This window comes from Emydura macquarii, unplaced genomic scaffold (assembly GCF_026122565.2).
Source record: "Emydura macquarii macquarii isolate MOO-44397 ecotype Brisbane River unplaced genomic scaffold, CSIRO-AGI_Emac_v2 contig_2636, whole genome shotgun sequence".
Lineage (NCBI taxonomy): Eukaryota > Metazoa > Chordata > Testudines > Chelidae > Emydura > Emydura macquarii.
Window position 1 is genome coordinate 43365486 of NW_027132773.1, and position 22338 is coordinate 43387823.

The 22338-nt window shown below is 40.2% G+C and overlaps 1 protein-coding gene across 10 annotated transcripts in view; it reads right to left on the reverse strand.

Moving 5' to 3' along the window:
* Nucleotides 1-22338, reverse strand: part of CACNA2D1 (calcium voltage-gated channel auxiliary subunit alpha2delta 1) — a 623614-nt gene that overhangs the window by 591940 nt on the left and 9336 nt on the right. Inside the window, exon 1 of one of the 10 annotated variants that reach the window (XM_067564548.1) lies at nucleotides 9956-10074. The exons of the other annotated variants lie outside the window; for them this stretch is intronic. Coding sequence (XP_067420649.1) covers nucleotides 9956-10014 — 59 coding nt within the window. The 5' untranslated portion in view covers nucleotides 10015-10074. Of the gene's footprint in view, nucleotides 1-9955; nucleotides 10075-22338 lie in introns of those variants that run through there. 10 annotated transcript variants of the gene reach the window in all.

Here is a 22338-nt window from a genome sequence, read left to right on the forward strand (position 1 = left end):
TTATCTATTTTCTTTATAAGTTTATGACATAGTATGTCAATCTATGACATGCCTGTATTTCCTTTGTCTACATCATAACTACTGATCAAGATGAATAGGTCTGTTTGCTTTTTTCCTTCTATCCAAAATATTTTATGACGACTCCCAGCTACGTTTGAATACTTCACTCAGAACAGAGACTAATTGGCTGATAGCTCCCTAGGTTATCTTTCCTTCTTTCTAAATGCCTTTTCCAGTCCTTAAGTACTTCCCTTGACACACATGATTTATAGTGGATCATTTTCAGAAGTTCTGAGACTCCTTTAGAGCTCTGACGCATTTTGTCCCGACCTGCCTGCACATTTACAAAACAGAACAAACCCAGTTAACTGAAGCTATACCTCCCTAGGGCTTAGGGGTTTGATAGTTGCATGGCTAGCACAGGGATCTTTAACATATCCTTGGCTTGGGTACAGGGACTGTGGCCCATGAAAGCTGGCTATTCAGCTTTCCCATTCATCCACCACCTCACAGAGGTAGCTCAAAACATTAGGATAAGTGATACTGAACTATGTATTTAATTTTCTGAGAGCGTCTTTCATCATCACTTTGTTCATCACTTGTTTCTGAAGTCAGTCTATTGCCACTAATATTGTCCTGGCTCTTTGATCTGTTTTTAATCCTTCTTGCTGAAAGATGAACAAACAAAGATGGTTAAAAGTTTTGCAATTTTGCAATCATGACTTGCCAGCTCCCCTTGCTCCTTTATTAGCAGCCCTATTTTATCCCTAATGTAAATTTTTCTGATTGCATTTACAGAATCCTTTTATATACTCCTTTTCTTTCGCTATCATTTTGCTGCCATCCCTTCCTTATTTTAGATCTGCTTTCCTTCCAATCTCACTTTGTTTCATTTCCAAAAACACTTATTTTTGCAACTCCTTCATCCACCCTCCTTTCAGCTTTTCAGGCGGATCTTTAATCTATGTATTTCAAAATATTACTGGCATTTTTAATCTTTTGGGCTGCCTGTATTGTGTTCAAGTTGTCCCACCCAAAACAAATACATTTAAAAAAAACAAAAAACCACAGATCACATTACAGCTTGTTCAGCCAGAGAAACATTTTTGGAATGCATGATGATAATACTTAGCACTTATATGCAAGGTTCCTTGTGTTCTGGATAGTGAGGTTTGCCATAGAATTCACATTCTATTGTAGAAGTATGCTATAAGATCTAAGTATCAGGTCGTGGAAGAAAGAATCCTGCCTCCCACATTGGAATCTTCAAGTACCATACTGAGGAACTCAGAGGATTGTAACCCGACAGGGACCCTATTATATTTTACATATTAGATTCGGTTTCTGAAGATTTTAATGATACATAAAATAAATACTATAGCCAGGCTCAGAGTACCAAAGTAAGTTGTTACAGTGTTGCCAACGCTCACGATTTTTTTTTAAATTTGATTTTGTTAAAGCCGAACTCTGAGACTCCAATTTGGCATTTGTTGACATGCATCCCCCACGAACCACCAAAACGGGCTATGAATTCAGCAACTGCAGTTCAGTATGGAAAGACCCAACTAGACCACTGCACAGATGCAGTGGCAGAAGCAGAGGCAGATGCTGAGATCTGAGTGAATGAATCCAGAGGCAGGTACTAGAGCACTCATTTTACAGGCCACTGTTCTGACACCATTGGTGCAAAATGTTTTTCACTTTATCTAGCTGACTTGATCGGGTGCTTAATCTTTCAGATGATCTCTGTGAAAGGCCTTAAATTCTGTGAGATGCCAAGAGATATGAATGGGCTGCAGAGTGAATGTGGCAGCTTAGATATGAATTCCTTCACATTTTGCACCTGCAGAATTAGCTGGTTATTGGGAAAGCAATTAACTTTCTCCTCTGAGCTTCCAAGAGAAGATTACTTCAGTCTCATTACAATACTCTGTGGAGAATCCTTTACTTCTTTGGTTTAGATTATAATTGTGTGATTTTGATGTCACAGCATATCTATGGTACTTATGTCCCCTAGCCGCACAGTATCCGAGCACCTCACCATCTTTAGTGTATTTATCCTTCCTCTATTATTCCCCCTTTTTACAGATGGGGAACTAAGGTGGACAGACTGAGTGACTTTTCTGAAGTCACACCGCAAGCCTTTGGCAGAGCATGTCCCAGGTCTCTCAAGACTCAGGCTTTTGCCCTTATCACTGCACCATCCATCCTTACAGCTATAGAAGAAAATTTTGAATGGAGCCTGCTAATGCAATGGAATGAGCTGACACTTTGCAATCCACTCTGAGTGAGGGGTGGCTTGCTGTCAAGCTGCCCTAAGAGTAGAGCAGGAACTGAGTTGTGACTCAGAACCATAATTTGGTCCCAGCTTTCCCACTATTCCTAGGGGAAGGGGGGAACTACACCCAGCCCTTTTCCCGTCATCACCTGCTTCCTCTTACGCATTGGCTCAAATTTTGCTGACTACTGCATTGGGGACGGAACTAAGCCTCGTCCCGCTTCTCACTGCATCCCACCCACTCCCCATAGACCATTTGTGGCTGCTCCTTCCCCTAACCCACAATACTAGTAACCCACACGGGGAGGAATGATGCTTTTTTTGCCTCTTTTTCCACTGTGGGGGAGCATAGGCAGGGTCACAGTCTGGTTCAATATGGTTAGATCACATCAACAGGAAGTCACAGAACATATCAAGAGAAGCAGCCAGTCATCTCCTCCAATAAGTATTCTGGAATAGCTCTAGGTAGCATTCAAACATGGCCATGTGCACACGAAACAAAAACCTCAGCTCCAGGACCCAGGCCAAGCTGAGTTTCCTCTCAGACATCACAGAGTTTTCTTGAGACCCTGATGTTGGAAGTATCAGCAGAGTTATCAAGGATTTAATGGGACTAGAGACACATCACATCCCTAGACGTTGCAGGTTGGTGGGACAGACTGGGGAAGTATGCGGTCGGTCTTTGGTGTAGATTCCAACCCTTATGGTTGTAAGGCTTGCAGTTGGACAACTCATCCTGATGGGAAAAACACTGGGTTCTGGTTTGTAAAGTACTAGGGATTTTAGTATTTAGCTCGGAGCCACAGTGAGGAACTGTACTGCTCCAGGAGGCATCTCCCTAGGGCTCCTTGTTAGTGTTGAGAGAAAGGGGAAAAAACAAAAAACAAAACAACCCACCATCGGTGGCACCCTTTTAAGGGATAGAACCTAAAATGCCCTGGCCAGCATGCAGGAGGCTGATAGACTTATGGCTCCCCCTACTCCCTGCCCTCTGTTTTCAACCACATTGCTCTGAACAGGAAGGAGCCTCTTGCTAGCAGCCTTTGCACTGCTTATGAATGCAGAGGCTGCAGTTCTAGCTGGTCCTCTTGCAGCTCACTAAAGCAGAGGGAAATGCCTTCCTCTGTCCTGCTGCATCCTGTGACCATGTACAGGATGGCAACGATCTGGCCCATATAAGATATAAAAAAAAAGAATGAGCTATGTGTGCTAAGCTCCTGTGTGATTACTGGTAAAGGAAAAGCTAGCAAATATCGTAATAAATATATGCAAGTTATTTACATTTTTATCTTGTTTAGATCCCTGGCAATTTTGAGAAATGTAGATTCTGTTCCTTAATGAAAGAGAGACCCAAGATTAGTTTGAGCTAGCATGTTTGAAGAGACTCTACAAAACTAATTGCAAGAACTAATTGCAAAATTAGAACCATCAAGGTGTTACACTGCCAGGTGGCCACATTCCTCTAAGAAGAAGAAATCTAATTCCTCCTCCCATCCCAATGCCTTAGAAAATTTAGTCCCTACTAAAAGGGTTTAAGACTAAACCATATTTATTTGGACAAACTGCAGTTGGGCCCTGCTGGTAATCTCTCAATAAGTGCTCCTCTACGCATATAGCACAGCCATAATTCTGACATGCCTACTTTCCCCTTAAGGGGAGTGTGCTAGTTGAGGATTTGCAACCTCTCTTATTCTGCAGCCACTAGGAGATTAATTGTTGAAGCAGAAATTGATTGGCTACAGTCAGGAACATTTACATGGACTTACAAAGAGGGGTGGGCCTGGGTCTTCTTTTCACTTGCAGAAACAGTCTCACTCACTCTCACACTTCCCTGTAAGGTTTCCATTTGGGGGAGATATGATGAAAGTTGCATATGGGAGTCCACAAGAGAGAGAGTAGTAGAAGCTGCTGACAGGATGCTCTGAACCAACAGAACTCCCCAGCTATGCTGGCCATACCTTCTCCCTAGCCAATATCACCCAGTTTGTACCAGTGCTGACTATGCCCGCTAGTTGCTTGGTTAGATCTTGGTGCTTGACCAGGAGTTCACATTGTCACACTGTCTGGAGTGACTCAATCATGAATGCCAACCTCAGGGAAGATGCCAAACTGGTTTTATGTTCTATAATTAGATTTCAGCAACCAAGTAACGCAGATGAACTCCTAAAGCACTATACCAGTCTTACCATGAAGTCACAGATAGTCCCCTTGGGCATTCCAGTTTGTCTTGCCACCCAGGCAGGCTGGACTATATGATAGATGGTCACTTTACACCCAAAACCACAACAATATTCAGGTTACTGGTCCTTTGGGACTGAGAGTCAGTACTGCAGGTCAATTGTACTCAGATCTCAAACCAAACAACACCTCCTGTAGCCAATCCTGTAAAAACTAAACTAAAGATTAGCTAAGAAAAGAAATGAGTTATTTATGGAGGTCAAAATAGAAAGACACAAATGAGTTACAGCATTAGATTTTAAAAAGTAATATAACTCTTCATTACACAGTTTTATAGGGCTGACTCTCGCCAAGCAGCATGGGGATCTCTTGCTTTATGTTTAGGAATCTTTGCACAGTCCAGACACATGGGCAGTGCATACACCTCCCCCCTTTGGGGAGACTAGGCCCCTACCCCGCCTCTTCTGCCCAAGGCCCTACCCCCACTCCATCCCTTCCATCTCCCCACTCTCGCTGGCCACCTGCACAGCCCAGCCCCCAGAGCAGCCCCAGCATCCGGCCAATCCCCAGCGTAGCCCCAGCACCAGGCCAGCACCCAGAGCAGCTTTGAGTCCCGCAGCAGGCCACCGCTGGTGAACGGCAGGGAGGGGTGGGGAGTGGGGCAGGGAAGAGGCAGGGTCAGGTGTCTGGTGGTGGCGTGGCAGCAGCTTAGCCTCCCCTGGCCTGTTATATCCACTTCCCATGTCCAAAAAGCATAAAGAGCCAGTTTCTTCTTGTCAGAGATCTTTACCCTCACCCCGGAATCCAAACTAATGGGATGAATTCATGCATAGGTCTCCCCTTCCTGGAGGGAGTAAGGAATGCAATTAACAAGGTCTCCGTCCTTTGATGCTACACAATGGCTCATTTGCCCTCAGTGGGCCATCTTGTGTGCAGAACGAGTACTTTACCTTAATTAATGGTTCTTTTCCTCTTTGGCAAGTTACACAATTACAGAGGTTTACAATACAAAACACTCAATATAACTTATACCATGGCATGCAGATATTAAAGTTAGAATTAATACATGCAGCCTCCTACAAGCATTCCATAAAATCTAAAACACTTTCTTATAACACTAATGTCTATTGTAAATATACTAACCCACAAGTAAGCCAGAATGGTTTTCAGTTATGCATTTGTCAGTGTTCAGTTAGGCCCAGGGCCATGGCATGAGCTGGCACCTGGTCTGCCATTGTCACATATATGATGAAAGGTGAAAATGGAGAGAGATATGTGCACACTTCGTAATCTGTGCTGGCTGTTAGTTTCCAGGTGGAAACTATAGTTTTGACCCTTTATGACTTCCCTACCTGAGAAACCATCCTCTCTCTGTGCCATTGTCTCACAACTGTGCTCAGTAGTGACACCAATATTTCAGACTGGGACAGGCCCTATTTTTTATGTACTAGGATTTGATTTTTGAAATAAAAAGAAAGAACTGCATTTTTAACGCTAGGAAAGGAATTAATGTTTCAAATCTAGAAATGTGACTTTTATTACTTATAAATTTTCAACTTTCAAATGACCACACACACACACTTTCTGTTAAAGGAAAGAACAGAAGCCGTAGGGCTGACCCACAGGGTCTGAGAACTTGTAAACTCTGAGTCAGGAATGGCAGAAAAGATGTTACAGTGTAATTGTCATAACCTAGGCATATATTCAAAACATGAAGATCTCAGTTTTTCCTTGTTTCTTAAAATTGACACCCAGCCCATCTGTTTTCTGAACCTTTTACTTTGACAAAAAAAAGTGAGTCTGGCATCTTCCATGTGACTAATTGTGAGGAATTCTCTTATATAGGATATGGAACCAAATGTCAATTCGTTTAAAAACAGAGTATGAGAACTCCTCATGCATAAAAAGATACTGTTTTCTACTACCTCTAAAAGCATTAGACAGGAACCCCACAGCAAGGATACACATTTCACTCTCCTTCTGACTGGTAACATGCTTTAGTCAAGTGTTCTTTCATGAGGTCTCAAATGCACTGACATGCAAAGCCTAGGAATGTAAGTAAGCACCACAGATGGAGAGCAAGTTTTTACAATGGATACAGCTGCTTGAAAATCATATAATCTATTCTTTTTGATCAAGTGACTGCCAGTGCATCTCGAGTGAACTTCTTTGTGACATGTAACTACTAAAAGATGCTATTTGTTCTGGTGGTAGCCTTTATTTCAACACTAGAGGCTACATTGTGGCAGTTAGCCATAGGCCTGGCGTGCGCAACACCATAGTGGAAAATCAGGAGAGACTGTACTTTAAAAGGTGAAATCCCTCAAGATGCACAGCATGAAGGAGTATTGTGCAGGTTTAGGATGATACAAAGTGCTTTTCTAGAAATGCCAAGCAGGTTCCAAAGACCAGTATGAAGGAGGGGGATAGGGCAATGACCCTACTCCCTTCCTGCCCCAGTGTGGATGATACCATAGGGAGGGAGCAGTCCTTGTGCCTTCTCCTTCACACATGCATGGAGGGTTAGGGACAATCTGATTTTACAGTTTCTAGGATAAGAACGGTAGAGTGTCCGTCCATGGTCTCAAGACCACCAATACCAGTACCAGCAATTTTCTCCACAAACTGACGTGGAACCATATTCACACAAATCCTCAACATTTCTTTTAGGTCAACCTCACTCAGATACATGCCAAACATGTAGTATCTCCAGGAAGTCTATTTTTATTAAGAAAATCTTTGGTCTTTATGTTCACATATATAGTTAGTGTGTATCCTCTTATTAACCTTCTTACATCTTTAATCTTACATCTTTATCCCCTGCTTTCATCCATATAAAAAGATTAAACAGTTTAACTGGAAGGGTTGTTTCCTGTTTAACATAATCTAATGACAAAGTTTAGCCATTAGTCCTTCCACATTATTTCCCAAATTCACCTTTTACTAGGAACCTATGGAATTCCTTTTCCTAAAATGATATTATGAATAATATTTCTGCTTCATGCAGTTTTATCCTGAGGTAAAATGCACTGACAGAATTACTGCCAAACAACCCAGACTAGGAACCTGATTCAAAGCCTAGTGAACTTGGTGAAATGACTCCCATTCAGTAGGCTTGGGATCTGGCCCTGGATGTTAATTCTATTTAGCATCTGTATTTTTTACCCAGAAAAATGGTGAGAATGGGGGAAAAGGTGAATGGAGTCTGACCAAGAAGCGTTATATAGATGAGGGGGAAGCAGATGGGCTCTCCCCAGTGCACTCTGCAAAGGGGAGAGTTGAAAAAGAAGAGATCTATCCAGAACCCAGGCCAAGCAGAGAAGATGGTATTGGAAGACAAGGAACCTGGCCTTGGCATGAGTGAGACAGATGATGGTGGGAGGGAAATTAACCCAACATTGTCAGTCATTAGTACTGACTTTATTTAAAAAACCAAATGCTTCTATTTTCCCCGAATGTAGAATGGCCACGTAGAGGCAGGCAATAGCTGTAGGTGAAAGGCTAGTGTTCTCAGCTGTCATTACAGATTGAGCCCATCTGTGCACAATCAGCTACAGCTGTGCAAAAAAGCCAGCCGTTTCAGATCACGCATGTTCTATTTTGCTCCTTTGGAAATCAGGTTCAGTTCTCATGGGTTTGTGCCCCTGGAATTTCAGATTAATTTGAGCCTAGACACTCAAAGGGACACTTGGCCAAAACTGTCAGGTTTCAGCAGGTTTTGCCTCTGAACTGTGAAAAGCCAGCGATTTTACACCTGAGAGTTTCACAGTCCACACCTGAGAACATAAATCCTAGCCTAGTACCCTGTTCAACTGGCTGTAGCAGGGGGAGGGAGAAGTACCACAGCACCTCTCAATCACAAGGGTATAGGGACAGAAGCCACTCCTCCTCCTCCTCCAAGCATTATCTCCCTAACTGGCCCCTTCTTAAGTCAGAGTCCTGCTGCTGTTGGCTCCCTGCCCTTTTACCTCACACTGGGGCTTAAATCACCCAAGTGATCCATGCTAGCCCATAATCCCAGACCTGGCAAGCAGCTAGTAGCAGCAGGATGAGAGAATATTTCCTGTTTCCTTGAAGAGGCTTTCCAGGTGACCTGGGATATTGGGGGGACATCCCAGCTAGCTGCCCCACGAAGACATCAGAAATAAGGGTGATGGTGGGTTAAGGTGATAGTAAAAGGAGTGAGGAGACCAGGCTTCTATGGACTAGGATGTGGGATGGGGTAGCCTTGCCCTTAATAAAAGGCACTGAACCATGGCAAATCAAGAGAGGATTCTTGCAGCTACTAGAGAAGCCACCTATAATGGAGTTAATGGGGAAATTACTGATCTCTTGATCCATTTAAAGGAGCTATCCTCAAGGTTGTCTGTAGTGTTTCTGATTTAACATATACATTCTATAGAATTACAGTCATAAGAATGCAGAACAAAGAATTACATCCTCCATGCTAACAGTGTGACACCTCTCTCTATGTGCTGTGTGAAACTCCCATTAACATTAATGGTGTACAGATGTGTGAAAGACAGATGAGATCCCTTTAATTCCTGATGACAGACAGAAAATACCTGCTCCCTTAAATTTGAAATTGCAGGTCTCTGGAAACAGTTTCCAATAGAGAGATTTGTCAATAACAAATTAAGATTAATTGGCCAATGTTAAAAATTAGTAATGCACTGACATCAGCTAAGTCATTAATGAATGCACTTTATTTCTTAAAGTTATCACCCCATTTTATTTTTGTTTAAAATGTTTTCATGAAAGCAACATAAAACATTCAGAGTTGAGACAATTTCATTTCCCACCATGCACTGGAATTTCATTCTTGTCTTGGGAGGCAACCGGATAACACCCCCACACACCCATCACACTGACTGTTACTCTATTTTCCTTGAGAAATCCAGAAAGAATGCAAGTGCAAAAATGCATTCAACACCCCTTACATGAAGAATATGCTCATTTATTTTTCCTGAATCTCTTCTTAATCAATGATCTAACATCTCATTAAGTGGTTATGATACAGGAGCTTTTTAAAATGCATTTTCTGTCCCCTTCCTGATATACAGTTCCATCACTGCAGCTTAAACAAACCATTCCTGACAACCTTCTATTGTTTCACAGACAACTGCTTATGGCATAGCTCATACATAATACAGCATATCCCAATTTGCAGATAGTCTTAAGAATACCTTATAGTTGAACACATTTGTAGATTAAAAAATATCCACAGCCCTATCATATGGAACTTAGTAGGTTAAGAGAAATGCTAAATCAGTGCCTGCTGATTGCTGAAGCCAACTGAAGGGTGGATTCTATATTTAGGATCCTCCTTACACCTGTCAAGAGACAGAGAGACAGCCAGAGAAAGAGAGAGAGCGAGCGAGAGCGAGCGCACACACCAGAGTAAGCAATCCACAGCCCCATCTCTTGTAGCAGAGAGCTAAAAATAAAAGCAACAAGAGCAATGAAGAAAACAGAGCAAATCCTTATTAGTTATATTACCCTGTTGTTGTGTGACATGCTGTCAGAGAGTGCACTCTTAAGCACAGCATGAACTTCATCAGATATCAGTGATCCCAAAGGAAGGAGAGACACCCAAGGCTGAATTCAATCCAACTGTGCCATACCTGGGTACTTCAGGTGCAATCAATTGCCTTCTGCTCCTCAGCAAAACACACTAAGTCCCTGTTGCAGGGTTTAAATTCCAAACTGAACTTCAGTTAATATTCAACCTTGTACTTAGCAACCGCACTGCAGACTGGCATCTTCCAATTTGATTGTCATGTGTCTGAATCCAAGCTGTTCTCAAAATGCTAATCAGACAGCACTTTTTATAAGTAAGAATCCTAGCTACATATGCAAATGCCACAAGATGAAAACCACAAATCATCCTTTACACTATACATTCAATTAATAAAACTGCTACACTGGATTTCTCAGTTCCTTCATCTTTACATAAAACAAAATAATAAAAAGTTAAAACGTAACAATATTCAGCTTGAGCAGCAGCTTTTATTCAAATGAACCTCTCTTTCTTACCATCCATTCTAAACCACTCTTACGATTTCTGATTTCCTTCTAAGAGGCAGCAGAATCACATTGTTTGTCATTAATACTATATAAAACCAAAGTACTGAGATTGAACTGGGAAACAAATATCCCTAGAAATGGGAGTGCTCGACTTGTCTGCAGAACTGTGATAGCAATACCGCAAGGGTCCCCATGCTGCCCAGACTACCCTGGACAAATGAGACTTTTTTTGGCTAGCCAATTGCAGAGCTGGCAAAAAACAAACCAACCATGAATCAGTACGAGTTTTACTCACTGGATCATGCTCTTTCAAGCAATATACACCCATCTAGATACAAACTGGTTATCAGCTGCAGTTGAGAGGCAGCTGGATACAAAGAGAAATTAAGAAGAGTATACATTGCTTGGCAAAAGAAGGGAGGGTCGGTGCAGGAAATCAACATTTTATCAGTAAAGAGGTACAGTAGTTCCATCAGCATCACAGCAGACATTTCAAAACTCCTAAGATGAAATCCTGACCCCACACAAGTTTTGCCATAGACTTCAGTGGAGTCAGAGTTTCATCCAAAGTCTCACACAGGAGGTAAGTGGTTCAATACTTGCTGGAAATGCGATGGAAAATAATCAGTCATTGAGCCTGGCCTGATGTAGAATGATGACATGCTGTTTGTAAACAATATTACAGATGGGGTAACTGAGGCAAAAAGTGACCAAATGACAACCCAAGGTCACCTAGTTAAAAGCCAAAAACTCACAGTAATAAAACACATTTAGTTTTATTTTAATATCTACGTGGAAAAAATTCCGATCCCTAACCATGTCATATTAAGAAGATAAACAATTTGTATACTCTCTCTGCATTTAAAGAATCCATTAATAGTCACCTTTGCAGTACTGCATATGGGGGTTAAGTTTATTACTGTTCTGTAGCAGGAATAAAGTGATTAGCAGGTAAGTGAAAGTAAGGCAAAGGCAAAAGGCACACATTTCAACTTCTGATGCACTCATGCATCTCCCACTGAAATCAATGGAGGCCATATGTGCGTGTGTGAAAAGGAAGTATTGGACCCAGAGCAATTATCTTGGGTGAGTAGGGAAGGGACAAAAATACCAGTCACTTTGCATAGCTGGTGAAAGATGGATGGAGCTGGATTTAGCAAACAGGCTGAGATTTAGAAGTATAGGTTCCTTCCCTCTCACACATTCTAAAATGGAAAAGGATCAGTACTGGATGCACTGTAATAAATTAGCATGTCAATAGCCTAAAACCAGTTGTAGGCCCTGACCCTGAAGACACTTGTGTTTGTACATTTATGATCATGAGTAGCACCATTGGACTTAATGGAACTCTTCACATGCATAAATGTTTGCAGAATCAGCACTTAGAAGACACTGTTACCAAGCTTTGATAAGGTTGAGTCCTAAAAGAAAGGAGGAAGGATTTTCAAAGTACCTGTAGAAGGTGTGACTCTTGCAACACAACACTCTAATCAAACTGACGTAATATACACGGCATTTAAAAATGAGTTGTGGTTGATCAGAAAGGTAGAGTGAACACTGTTCTAAAAGTAGAGCTGGTCAGACAATTTTAAAAAATAGAACAAAGCCTTTCACAGAATTTTTATCCCCTACCACCAGAGAAGAGAAAGTTCCTTAAAATATAAGCTCAATATGTGGCTCATTGGAAGCATATGGTTAAGCACTGCCTGACAGAGGGAGAATTACCCCAGTGCAAAGATTACTAATTGTTGAGTAAACTGATATGTCCTGAGCATCATTAATGATTAATTGTTCAGAGAGTTGCATGGCTCACAGAACTGGTAACAGGCCACGCAACAATTCCACTCTGTCCTCAGTTCAAGTCTGTACTACACTGGTGATATGAACATTGCTACCATGAAAGATCAGTGGCCCATATGAAGTGAAGTGGTGGTCTTAGATCACTTCATAGTGGACAGATGTCCATACCACAAGACATCCAAACACCACCATTGGGCATTATTTGTTTCCTATGACTGCTGATTAAAGTAAGACACCAAGGTTTGATTGGGCATGAGGTGAACTCCTCTCCCCCTTCTAGGTGTGGCCTTGTCAAACCACAAGGTCTGTCTGTGTATTCACCTGTTGTCTCTTTTCTTGTACTTAGATTCTAAGCTTCTTGAGGGCACGGACCATCTTTGTTTGTGTTTGTACAGTGCTTAAGACAAGAGGGTCCTGATCCATTATCGGAGGTCCCAGGTTCTATGCAATATAAGTAACTGCAATACAATGGAGGTGCTATTTAGGATGACTGGAGAACACATCCACTGCTGCTGTCCCTACTCTGGGTGAGAAGAATTTAATCCTAAATCTGCCTAACTGTAATGTAACTGACATCCAAGAATGCAATTGGTGGAGGAATGGACTAAGTGACCCAATTGATCCCCTTCTATGAACTTGTTTGTCACTGGAATATTCAGAGGAGAATGATTGTGTATCTGTAGTGTTTAACAATATCTTGCCACAAAGTGTGAATAATTGAAGCAGCTACATTTTATTTCATTAAAAGATAATGTGGACTGAGACCAGACAGAATAGAAATGATTGTCATGGCCTCCCTCTAGTAAATGCTGGCAATAAAAATGTTATATGCAGAGCCACAATGATATGGGAAGTGTCCTTAAAAGACTATCCCACAGATCTCTAATTCAGAGAAGCCTTAGACCCTGCATCCATCTCATACCCCAGGCTTCCAGCTGGATATGGAAAGTAAAATATATTTTGCTAGGATAAAAACAAGTTGCACAGAAGATAAGTGGGCAATGGAAACTAGTGAAGGATTATGCTTTACATTATATTTCCACATCCTCTGCAGTATTATTTTAGAAGTCTCAGAGTGGAAACATCCAAAAATTCCTTAGGAGATTATTCCATGATCTAAGGAGTTTGTCAGGATGTTTTTCCTTGATATCTAGCCTAAATCTTCCTGATCTTAATTTGAAGCCCATACACGAATGAAATGGCTGAAAACAGCAATACTTCTATGCAGTGTAGTTGTAGTTATGTTGGTCCCATAATATTAGAGAATATTAGCTTGTCCAAAAGGACCAGTTTCTATTGGAGAGAGAGAGACAAGATATGACCTCATCTACCCTGTCTCTCTAATTGGGCTACTTGTTAATCTCTGAAGTCATTCTAATAGGTTTTTGTACACAGTCATTTCTTTTCTCAAATGTAATAAGCATTAGTATTTTACATTTTAAATCACCACTAAATCTCTGTGAGGGGCAAGTATATTATCCCACCATCACAGTGGAGAAAAATGAAGCAGAAACGATAAGCAACACTCCTACAGGGCCTCCTCAACACTAAACACAATCCTGTCCTGTGACTCTCACACCAAGTGAGACACATTCAGTTGTATCTAGATTTAGGCTGGAAGGTTTGAGGTATTTTCCTGGAAAATGTATATTTAGAAATGAGGGGCTGTTAAACTTGCCTGGTGGTGTACGAATGCCAGTAAAGCATACACCAAACCCTGGAGTACCTTCAGCTGCTACTCCACAGCATTTGCCTCTTAAATGTCTCTCTTGGAAGTATGTTCTCTGACACACCCTCTTAAAATACAGATCCTGACACAACTGAAGGTAACAATAGATTTCAACTGAAAGGAAAAAAGTCAAATGGTCAGAAAAATACCTGATGTACACCAGGCTTCTGCTTATCCCTGTGTTCTAATGCATGGACATCATTTCTGCCTATGTAACAGATTATTTTTATATTATATCTATTTTCCCACCCATCCCCCCACTCCACACACAATCCAGAATAATATGCTTCTGTAAATAAAGTCTATTTGTTTGACGGTTTTCTGTTTAGATAAAGCTGAGTATTATGCAGTCTTTGTAATTGCTCCCTTCTGAAAATACACAGCATTTTTCAGTCAAGAAAACCTTCATTATCCAATTTTCCCAGGTGAAACAAATGTAACATGCAGGGGTATGTGTCCATGTTAATTATAGAGGACTAACAGGACAACTTGGCAATGAACCAACTTACTGTGGAACAAGTCTCATATACAAAAAACAAATATATACATACTGTATGCAGTATATACTTGCATTCACTTTGTATATACACAAGATATATATGTTTAATGAGCATGGACCAAAATCTACTTATGAGCCTGTGTAGAAAAATAAGCAGGCCTACTTCAGTTACTCTAGGATTGTTTCACTAGAACACTTATAGAATCTCCAGTTATGAGTTTATCAAAGTAGTGTACCGTGAATTTTAGAGGAATATGATAGTAACTCAGCTTCATACTCTTTCCTGAATCGGTGTTTGTTTCTGTTTTAACCAGGTTTGGGATTAAATTATTTTTAGTTGATCTCCAATTTGTGGTTCACTTGATCCTTAAATAAATATATGTTGGACTGGAGACTCCTGCCCAAATGCAGTAAGTAAGTTGAGCACGTTTGGATTGTGACTCTGACAGACTGGAACCCTTAGTTATCTCCGATGGGGAAAGCTATTGCCAAATTCCTGGGTAGCCTACTAAGGGAAGGTGCTATTTAAAATTCTGTTTCAAGTATAAAGCTTCACCCAGAATGCACCTGAGCCTACTAGCTCCTGATGAAGAGTATAATTAACCACTTCCAGAAAGAGACATGGGTTTTTGTGGAAATATCCATGTGAGATCATTTCATTAAAGACAGTATCATAAACACACACAAGGGGGCTGGATCAAGGTTGCACAGGCAACCTAAAGGCTGACGTTTCCTAATTTTGAAATACTTGATTTTGCAATCTGAATAATGTTTTATAACCTAGTATTTTTGCATGTGCATGTCATTTCATTAGTTTTCTTCAAAAAAGGAAAAAGTAAATTGTTCGATACACAACTGTGACAACCCCTCCCCCTATCATTTATTACCACCACCGTACACAGACGTCTACCACTTGAACTACAGGACTACGTTAGTTAGCACACTGTAGTGGGAAATCAGGTGTCCTGGGTTTTATGATGCCAATTATTTTCTGTGAAGCTTTGAGCAAGTTACTGCACCTTTGTGCTTGTTTCCCCTCTTACTCTGCCTTGTTTATTTAGACTGAAGCCCTTCAAGCTTTTCTCTAATGACATACAACACCTAGCCCAATGGGGACCTGATCGCAGTTGGGGCCTCTAGGCACCACAACTAATAGATGATGATGATTCCTATCTCTAAAAGCCAATCCAGCATGTCAGTGCTAGAGCCAGGAATAGAATCCTGCTTCCTGACTCATATTCTTTGTTTTGATTTTATATTTTGATTGTAAGGGGAATTATGTTCTTTTCATAAAGTATTATGCCCTTCTTCTGCATGGGACTGTATAAGTAATGTCAACCAGGGAGTGACTTGTCAATAGAAATGATCTGGGTTAGGAGAGTTCTGTGATCCCTCCAAAAAAAAAAAAGGGATGACTTACTAAAACAAGTACATTGCTACAGTTTTTTATTGCCCCACTTCTCTACTGAGAGTGTGAACCTGAAATAGCCCAATCAGTGCCAGTGATCCTATGGGGCCCATGTTCTAATACCATTCCCCATGGTGGGTATTATTTGTGGATGTGCATAACCCAATTTGCTCATGGAAGTAAGTACCTGCATGTGCAAACAGGGTCATTGTACACACAAACTGGCACTCTTATGCACAAGCATCCATTATGCATTAGAAATAGAACTTCTGCTGCTGCTGTTTCTGCAAGCACAAGTGATTGAAACTTTGGATCCATGTTTATATTTACTAGGGGTCCACTTCTGCCACCCAGTGCCAGTGCTGGCCTGTTGGGGATCCAAATTGGGTTATGGACTCCACAAATAGTGTAATTGATTTCCGTGAGACTATTCAAGAAATAAGGTAGTACACACACAAGGATATCAGAATTTGGCTCATCTGTGTTGGCTTATTACATAAATACATCAGCCATTCTTTAATGGAGGCCTATCCAAACAGCTTACATCAGTGAAAATGAGTTTGCTGTTTCATGTTAGTCACTGGTGGAAATTTGTCCATAGCTTTAAAAAAAAATTAAAAGAATCCAGAGCCGCAGTTTCACAGCTTAGCATAATGATTACTCACAGCAAAGGAAATTCTCAGACCTGGAATAAAAGGGAAGTGACTGGTCATCAGCAACATTCACTGGCAGAGAGGTCTAGGGAACTTTGTACTGCACTGGCCTGTGAATATAGCCAATGCTATTAATCTTTCAAATTCTTGACTACTAAATTTGCATGCACAAGACTAGAAAATTGAAATGAAAGCATTGATCAGCAGAAGATTCCAGAGCTTAGTTAAAAGCAAAAACAAAAAACCCTTTCTGACTTCCACTATCCTGGATCAAGCTCTTCATCTATGTGACTATTCCAGCTGGATTTACCTTAGTTTTCTAGTATTTATCACCTCTTCTGTTTCCACTTGGATAGTCTGCACCTCTATTCATTTTTCAATCACGCTTGATTATGTTACTAGCCTCTCACTTGATAAAGTATCATCCTAGTATACTGTAAACGTTAACATGCCTTTTCTTTTCTGCCAATAGTCTCTCCCTAACGCCTTCTTGTTCTTTTGCCCTTTTGTATTACTCTTCCTACCTGCTTATCAGGCTACCATTGAAATTTCACTCAGATGATTAAGAGGGAGAAATTTCCTGAATTTTAATTTGGTTCCTAATTTGTGCGACATGCAGCATCTCATCTGATTCGCTAGTAACTGCAAGCTTCAGATCAGACATTTACCCTTACTGCTGGATACAAAGATACTTAATATTTCTGTATATATATCATATATAAACAGGGGCAGCCAAACTGTGGCTCTTACAGTTAAAGAGCGGGTCGCAGAGCCCCCTATGTACTCCTCATTCTCCACCTACCAGACTGCTGTGGGAGCTTGGAGCTTCTGCTGTGGGGCAGGATGTTGGGGCTAGAGGATTCTGCCCAGCAGGGAGCGAGGTCTTGGGGGCAAAGGGGGGGGTCAATAAGTTTGGCCACCCCGATATACAAGAACCAAAATATCTTCATTTTAAACAATCATTTCAGTACAATATTGAGGTTTTAATTATGTGTCGCAATTGCTAAATCTGTTTTTTTTTATTATATTAATGATACCTTAATCTGGGGACCACTCTACATCTCATTTATTGCCATCATCGTTTATTTACCTCTTTTTAAGGAGCTCAAACACAAAGCTGACATGTGCCTAGGCGACTGTCAGATGTATAGAGGATCCAGGCAAATATTAGATTTAGATTGGGTTGAAGTAATTTTATAACTAAGCTGACAAAACTGTCACAAGCACATTGTGGGCCCAGTTCTATACCAGTCCCTTACTGATGTAGTACTTTGTTTCATTGTCCTCAGTGGACTACTTGTGGAGTAGGACTCTACACACAATGTAAGGGTGGCAGCAGAGCCAGCACTAGCCATAAGCAGACAAAGCAATTGCTTAGGGACCTGAGCAACTCAAGGGGGGCCCCTATTACCTATTGGGTATGTGTTGTGAATCAGTAATGTAAGAGTTCTTATAACTCCCAAGTCACCTGACCTTACACAGGCAAATATAACCCAGGTTTTCCTACACCCCATTCTCACCCCTAGACTATTCTCCTCTTGAAACACAAAATGTATATTTCAAATCCTTATAGTGAAGAAATAAATATTTTCCAATATATCTCTTGTGACAGATCAAGATTTTACTTTGCAAAACTGATGCTTTAGATTGAGAAGATTTTTAATATAAATACCAGAAAAATCCAAGATTTTGCACCAGCTGTTGGATTAGGTAATCAGATCTGCATAATGAGGGGTTAAAATAAATTACTTTGATCATTCCCACTCTATCTGAAATGAAATGCTGAGCTCTACAACTAATTGCTTCTTAAGGAAAAAATAAAGCAAAATATGTGAAAGCACATTTTACAATTCATAGTATTAGACAATATGCAGTGTTTTAAACAGGGAAAATACTTCCTCTTCATAATCACGTGTATACAAAATAGCATTTGTTGCTAATCTGAAGGAACAATTTGCCATGCTTCATAGCATGTTAAAAGGTCCTCTTTTACATGGACACTTGCTCAGCAATGCATAGACAATGAAGTGATGTCAGAGCTGATAATTTACGGGGAAGATGAATGACCACATGCATGGTTTCCTTTGTGATACATTACTATTTCCCTTTGCATAGCCTAATATGATCATGTAATACATTTTATTTTATACAATCTACACAAGCAGGCCTTGATAGCGATGACTCATTCCTGAAGAATTAAAACCTGCACATGTACAACAAGCAATTATTTTATGCAGATTCATCCTGAACCTTGGTTGTATATGATACAGGCTTGATTCTCTTTTGCATTCACCAATATAAACACCATTCACTTCAGTGGAATTACTCCTGATTTATACTAACGTAAGGAAGTTCAGACTCAGATCTCAAATTAGATCTGCAGACATTTTTGCATGCAGTGGTCTAAATTCATCCCTGCTGTAATTCCACTGAAGTCACAGGGAGATTAATTCTGCCAGATTCTGCTTTCAGAGACAGAGCAGAATTTGTTCCCACATATTTAATTTAATGAAGTCTCCTTTGCACTCACTCATGCACATGTTAGTGACCCTTCATGCAGATCACCTACTCGCTTGCGTAATCTAGCCTTTCTGCAAAACAGATGAAAACCAAATGCAACAAGCGGCCACAGAAGAAAGTGATTTTGAGTGTAAAAAACTAACTAAGAATTATACAAATTTCCCTCCAGTGTGCATGTCAAAAAAATGATTGACATGGAGAGGCCTCTTACTCACATTTAAAAAATTACTGCCTCAGTAGTTATGAGGTAACACTTATGGCATTAAATTCATATAAATCTGAAATAATCCACCTCCAACTACAACCTTCCATCCCCCTTCCCATATAATGTGTGCACGCACACAAAATTCTTTGTAAGTACTTTCATTAAGTAGCTCTATTTATTTTATATGGCTTCTGTTCCCAGAGTACCTAACACTTCTTAGTCTGTAATGTATTTATTCACACAGCACCTCTGCAAGGTAGGATGGGTCCTACACTAGCATCCTAACTTCTGGACTAGCCTCCCTCTCGGTTTTCATTGGAGAGCACTTAAGATGTTTATGGTTCATTTTCAAATGAGCCAAACACCCCCAGCTCTTATGGCATTCAGTGGGAACTCCAGAGGCTCATTAAGTCCAGAAATCAGCCCCTCAGGTGTTCTCATCTGGGGCAATGATGGGAGTGTAGCAAAAATGAGTAACTAAATGCTGGCATGAATCAGATACGCTGGTCTCTTTCACAGGGCTGTCTGTAGATTTTTGTTGACTCCTGCATTAGTTTCTAAAAATGCTACTGGCCTTATGTTTTACAATCTGTTTACATCTCAGGAGTAAAGATTTGGGGAATTAACTCTCCCAATTCCCCAGACCTTCAGTCATCCCCCCAAAAAGGAAGGTATGACAGCAACTTTTCATTTGTGCTATAAAAAGCATCTGCCATGTGAAGCTGATAAATCAAAAGTATCCTGTCACGAAAAATCATGTGTATGCAGCTTTCTGAGGCAAAAATCAGAGTATTTAAAAAACAAACATTTACAAAGGGCTTTACAAATCTTAAGTAACAAATTACTCTAGACAGTTGCCCTTCCCCTATATCTGGCTAGGTACTAGGTCCCTCATTTTTAAAATGGGACATGTGTGGAATAGGTAAGTAGTATTACTTCCATTTAATAGATTAGGGAAACTGAGGCACAGAATGTAAGTGACTAGAACAAGTCCCACAGAGAGACTCAGTATGAAAAGACTGGACCAGTTTAACTATAATGCAGGGTATTTGCCCACAGGAACATAAATCAGAAAAACAATGCCTCTTAAGTTTCCTCTCTCTCTATTATTTCTGCAGAAAAAATGCCATTGAAATGGCATCATCCACTGATGGGGATGGAGTTAACCCTAAGGAAGGGGGTATTGCTGGCAATACTAATAGATTCACTACTAAATACCTGTGGACCTGTGCATACCCCCGATTACAGAAGGCCAACCCTTTTTATGCAGTACTTCAGTGTTCTATGCCACGTATTCTCTATATGCTCCCTAACAGCACAGCTCCTTCTAGAAGTCTGGCCTACCTCCACCTTAATCCTGCTTGAAGAGGGGTCCTCCTCATTATTTACTACTGCCCCAATTTTTGGGTCATCTGCAAACCCTATCAGTGATGATTGTGTGTGTCATTCCAGGTCATTGAAAAATGTGTTAACTAGCACAAGGCCAAGAATCAATCCCTGAAGGACCCCATTAGAAACACATCCATACAGTGATGATTCCCCATTTACAGTTACATTTTTCGGACCTATCAGTTAGCCAATTTTTAATCCATTTAATGTGTGCCATGTTAATTTTATATCATTCTAGTTTTGCATCAAAATATCATCCAGTACCAAGTCAAAGACATTACAGAAATCTAGTATATTATATCAACACTATTACCTTTATCAACCACACGATCTCTTTTTTTAATGGAGGTTACTAATTAGTTTGACAGGATCTATTTTCCATAAACCCATAGTGATTAGCATTAATTATATTATCCTCCTTTCATTCTTTATCAGCCACTCCATTATCTAATCAGGGACGGATGTCAGACTCACAGGCCTATAACTACTTGTATGTCATCTTGTTCATCTTTTTAAAAATATTGCCACAAAGATTAGCTTTCTTCCAGTGTTCTGAAACTTCCTAAGTTTTCCAAGACTAACTGGAAAAAAAACCACATACATAATGGTCCAGCAAGCCTTTTAAAACTCTTGGATGCAAGTTATCCAGACCTGCTGATTTAAAAATGTCTAGCTTTAGTAGCTACCGTTTAATATCCTTCTGTGATGCTAATATAATAAAAAGTGTGTTATCATATAAACTACATTATCTGGTTTTTCCTCAAATACAGAACAGAAATATTCATTGAATTATTCTGGCTTTTCTGCATTTTTGTTCATAATTCCACCATTTCTATCTATTAATGGACCAATAACATTAAGATTTTTTGTTCTTAATAAGCTTATTATCCTAAGCTGCTGGCCATATATTTCTCGTGTTCCTCTACTTCCCAAATCAATTTATTTATTTAATTTTTTTTTTTTTTTTTTTTTTTTTTTTTTACAATTCCTAGCTTCTGATTTATATTCATTACTCTCAACTTCCCCATTCTAACATTTTATATATGTTATTTTATTTGTTATAGCGGCCTTCACTTCCCCTATAAACCACGTTAGATTTTTAACCAAGACAGCCTTCTTCCTCAGTTGTGATGGGATTGTGTCTTTTTGGCATCTAGTAAAGTGTTCTTAAACAATTCCCAATGATCATTCATATTTTTCTGATTAAATTCTTCCTCCCACCTGATCTACAACCATAATTGTATTCAGCTGTGTGAAATAGGCCCTTTTAAAGCATCAAATATATTTAATACTGGTCTGGACTTTATTCAGTTTGCACATTAGAAATGTGATCAAGTCATGATTACATGATCAATTGTACCTAAGCTACCATTAAACTTTAGTTCTGTGACCAGTTTCTCTTTATCAAGATGTGGTCTAATATAGACTTCCCATGTGTTGGATGCAACACTTTGAGTTAGGAATTGTTGTCTATTTCTATAATATTTAGAAGTTCCAAGGATGTTTTAGTGTAGGCAGCATGAGACTTCCAGTATATGTCGCTCGTATTGAAGTCCCCCATGATCTCACAGCTTCCCCCCCCCCCCCCATATACATTCCAAACAGGTGAGTAAAGAGCCCATCATTCTGTTCTATGGTGTGATCTGGTGGTC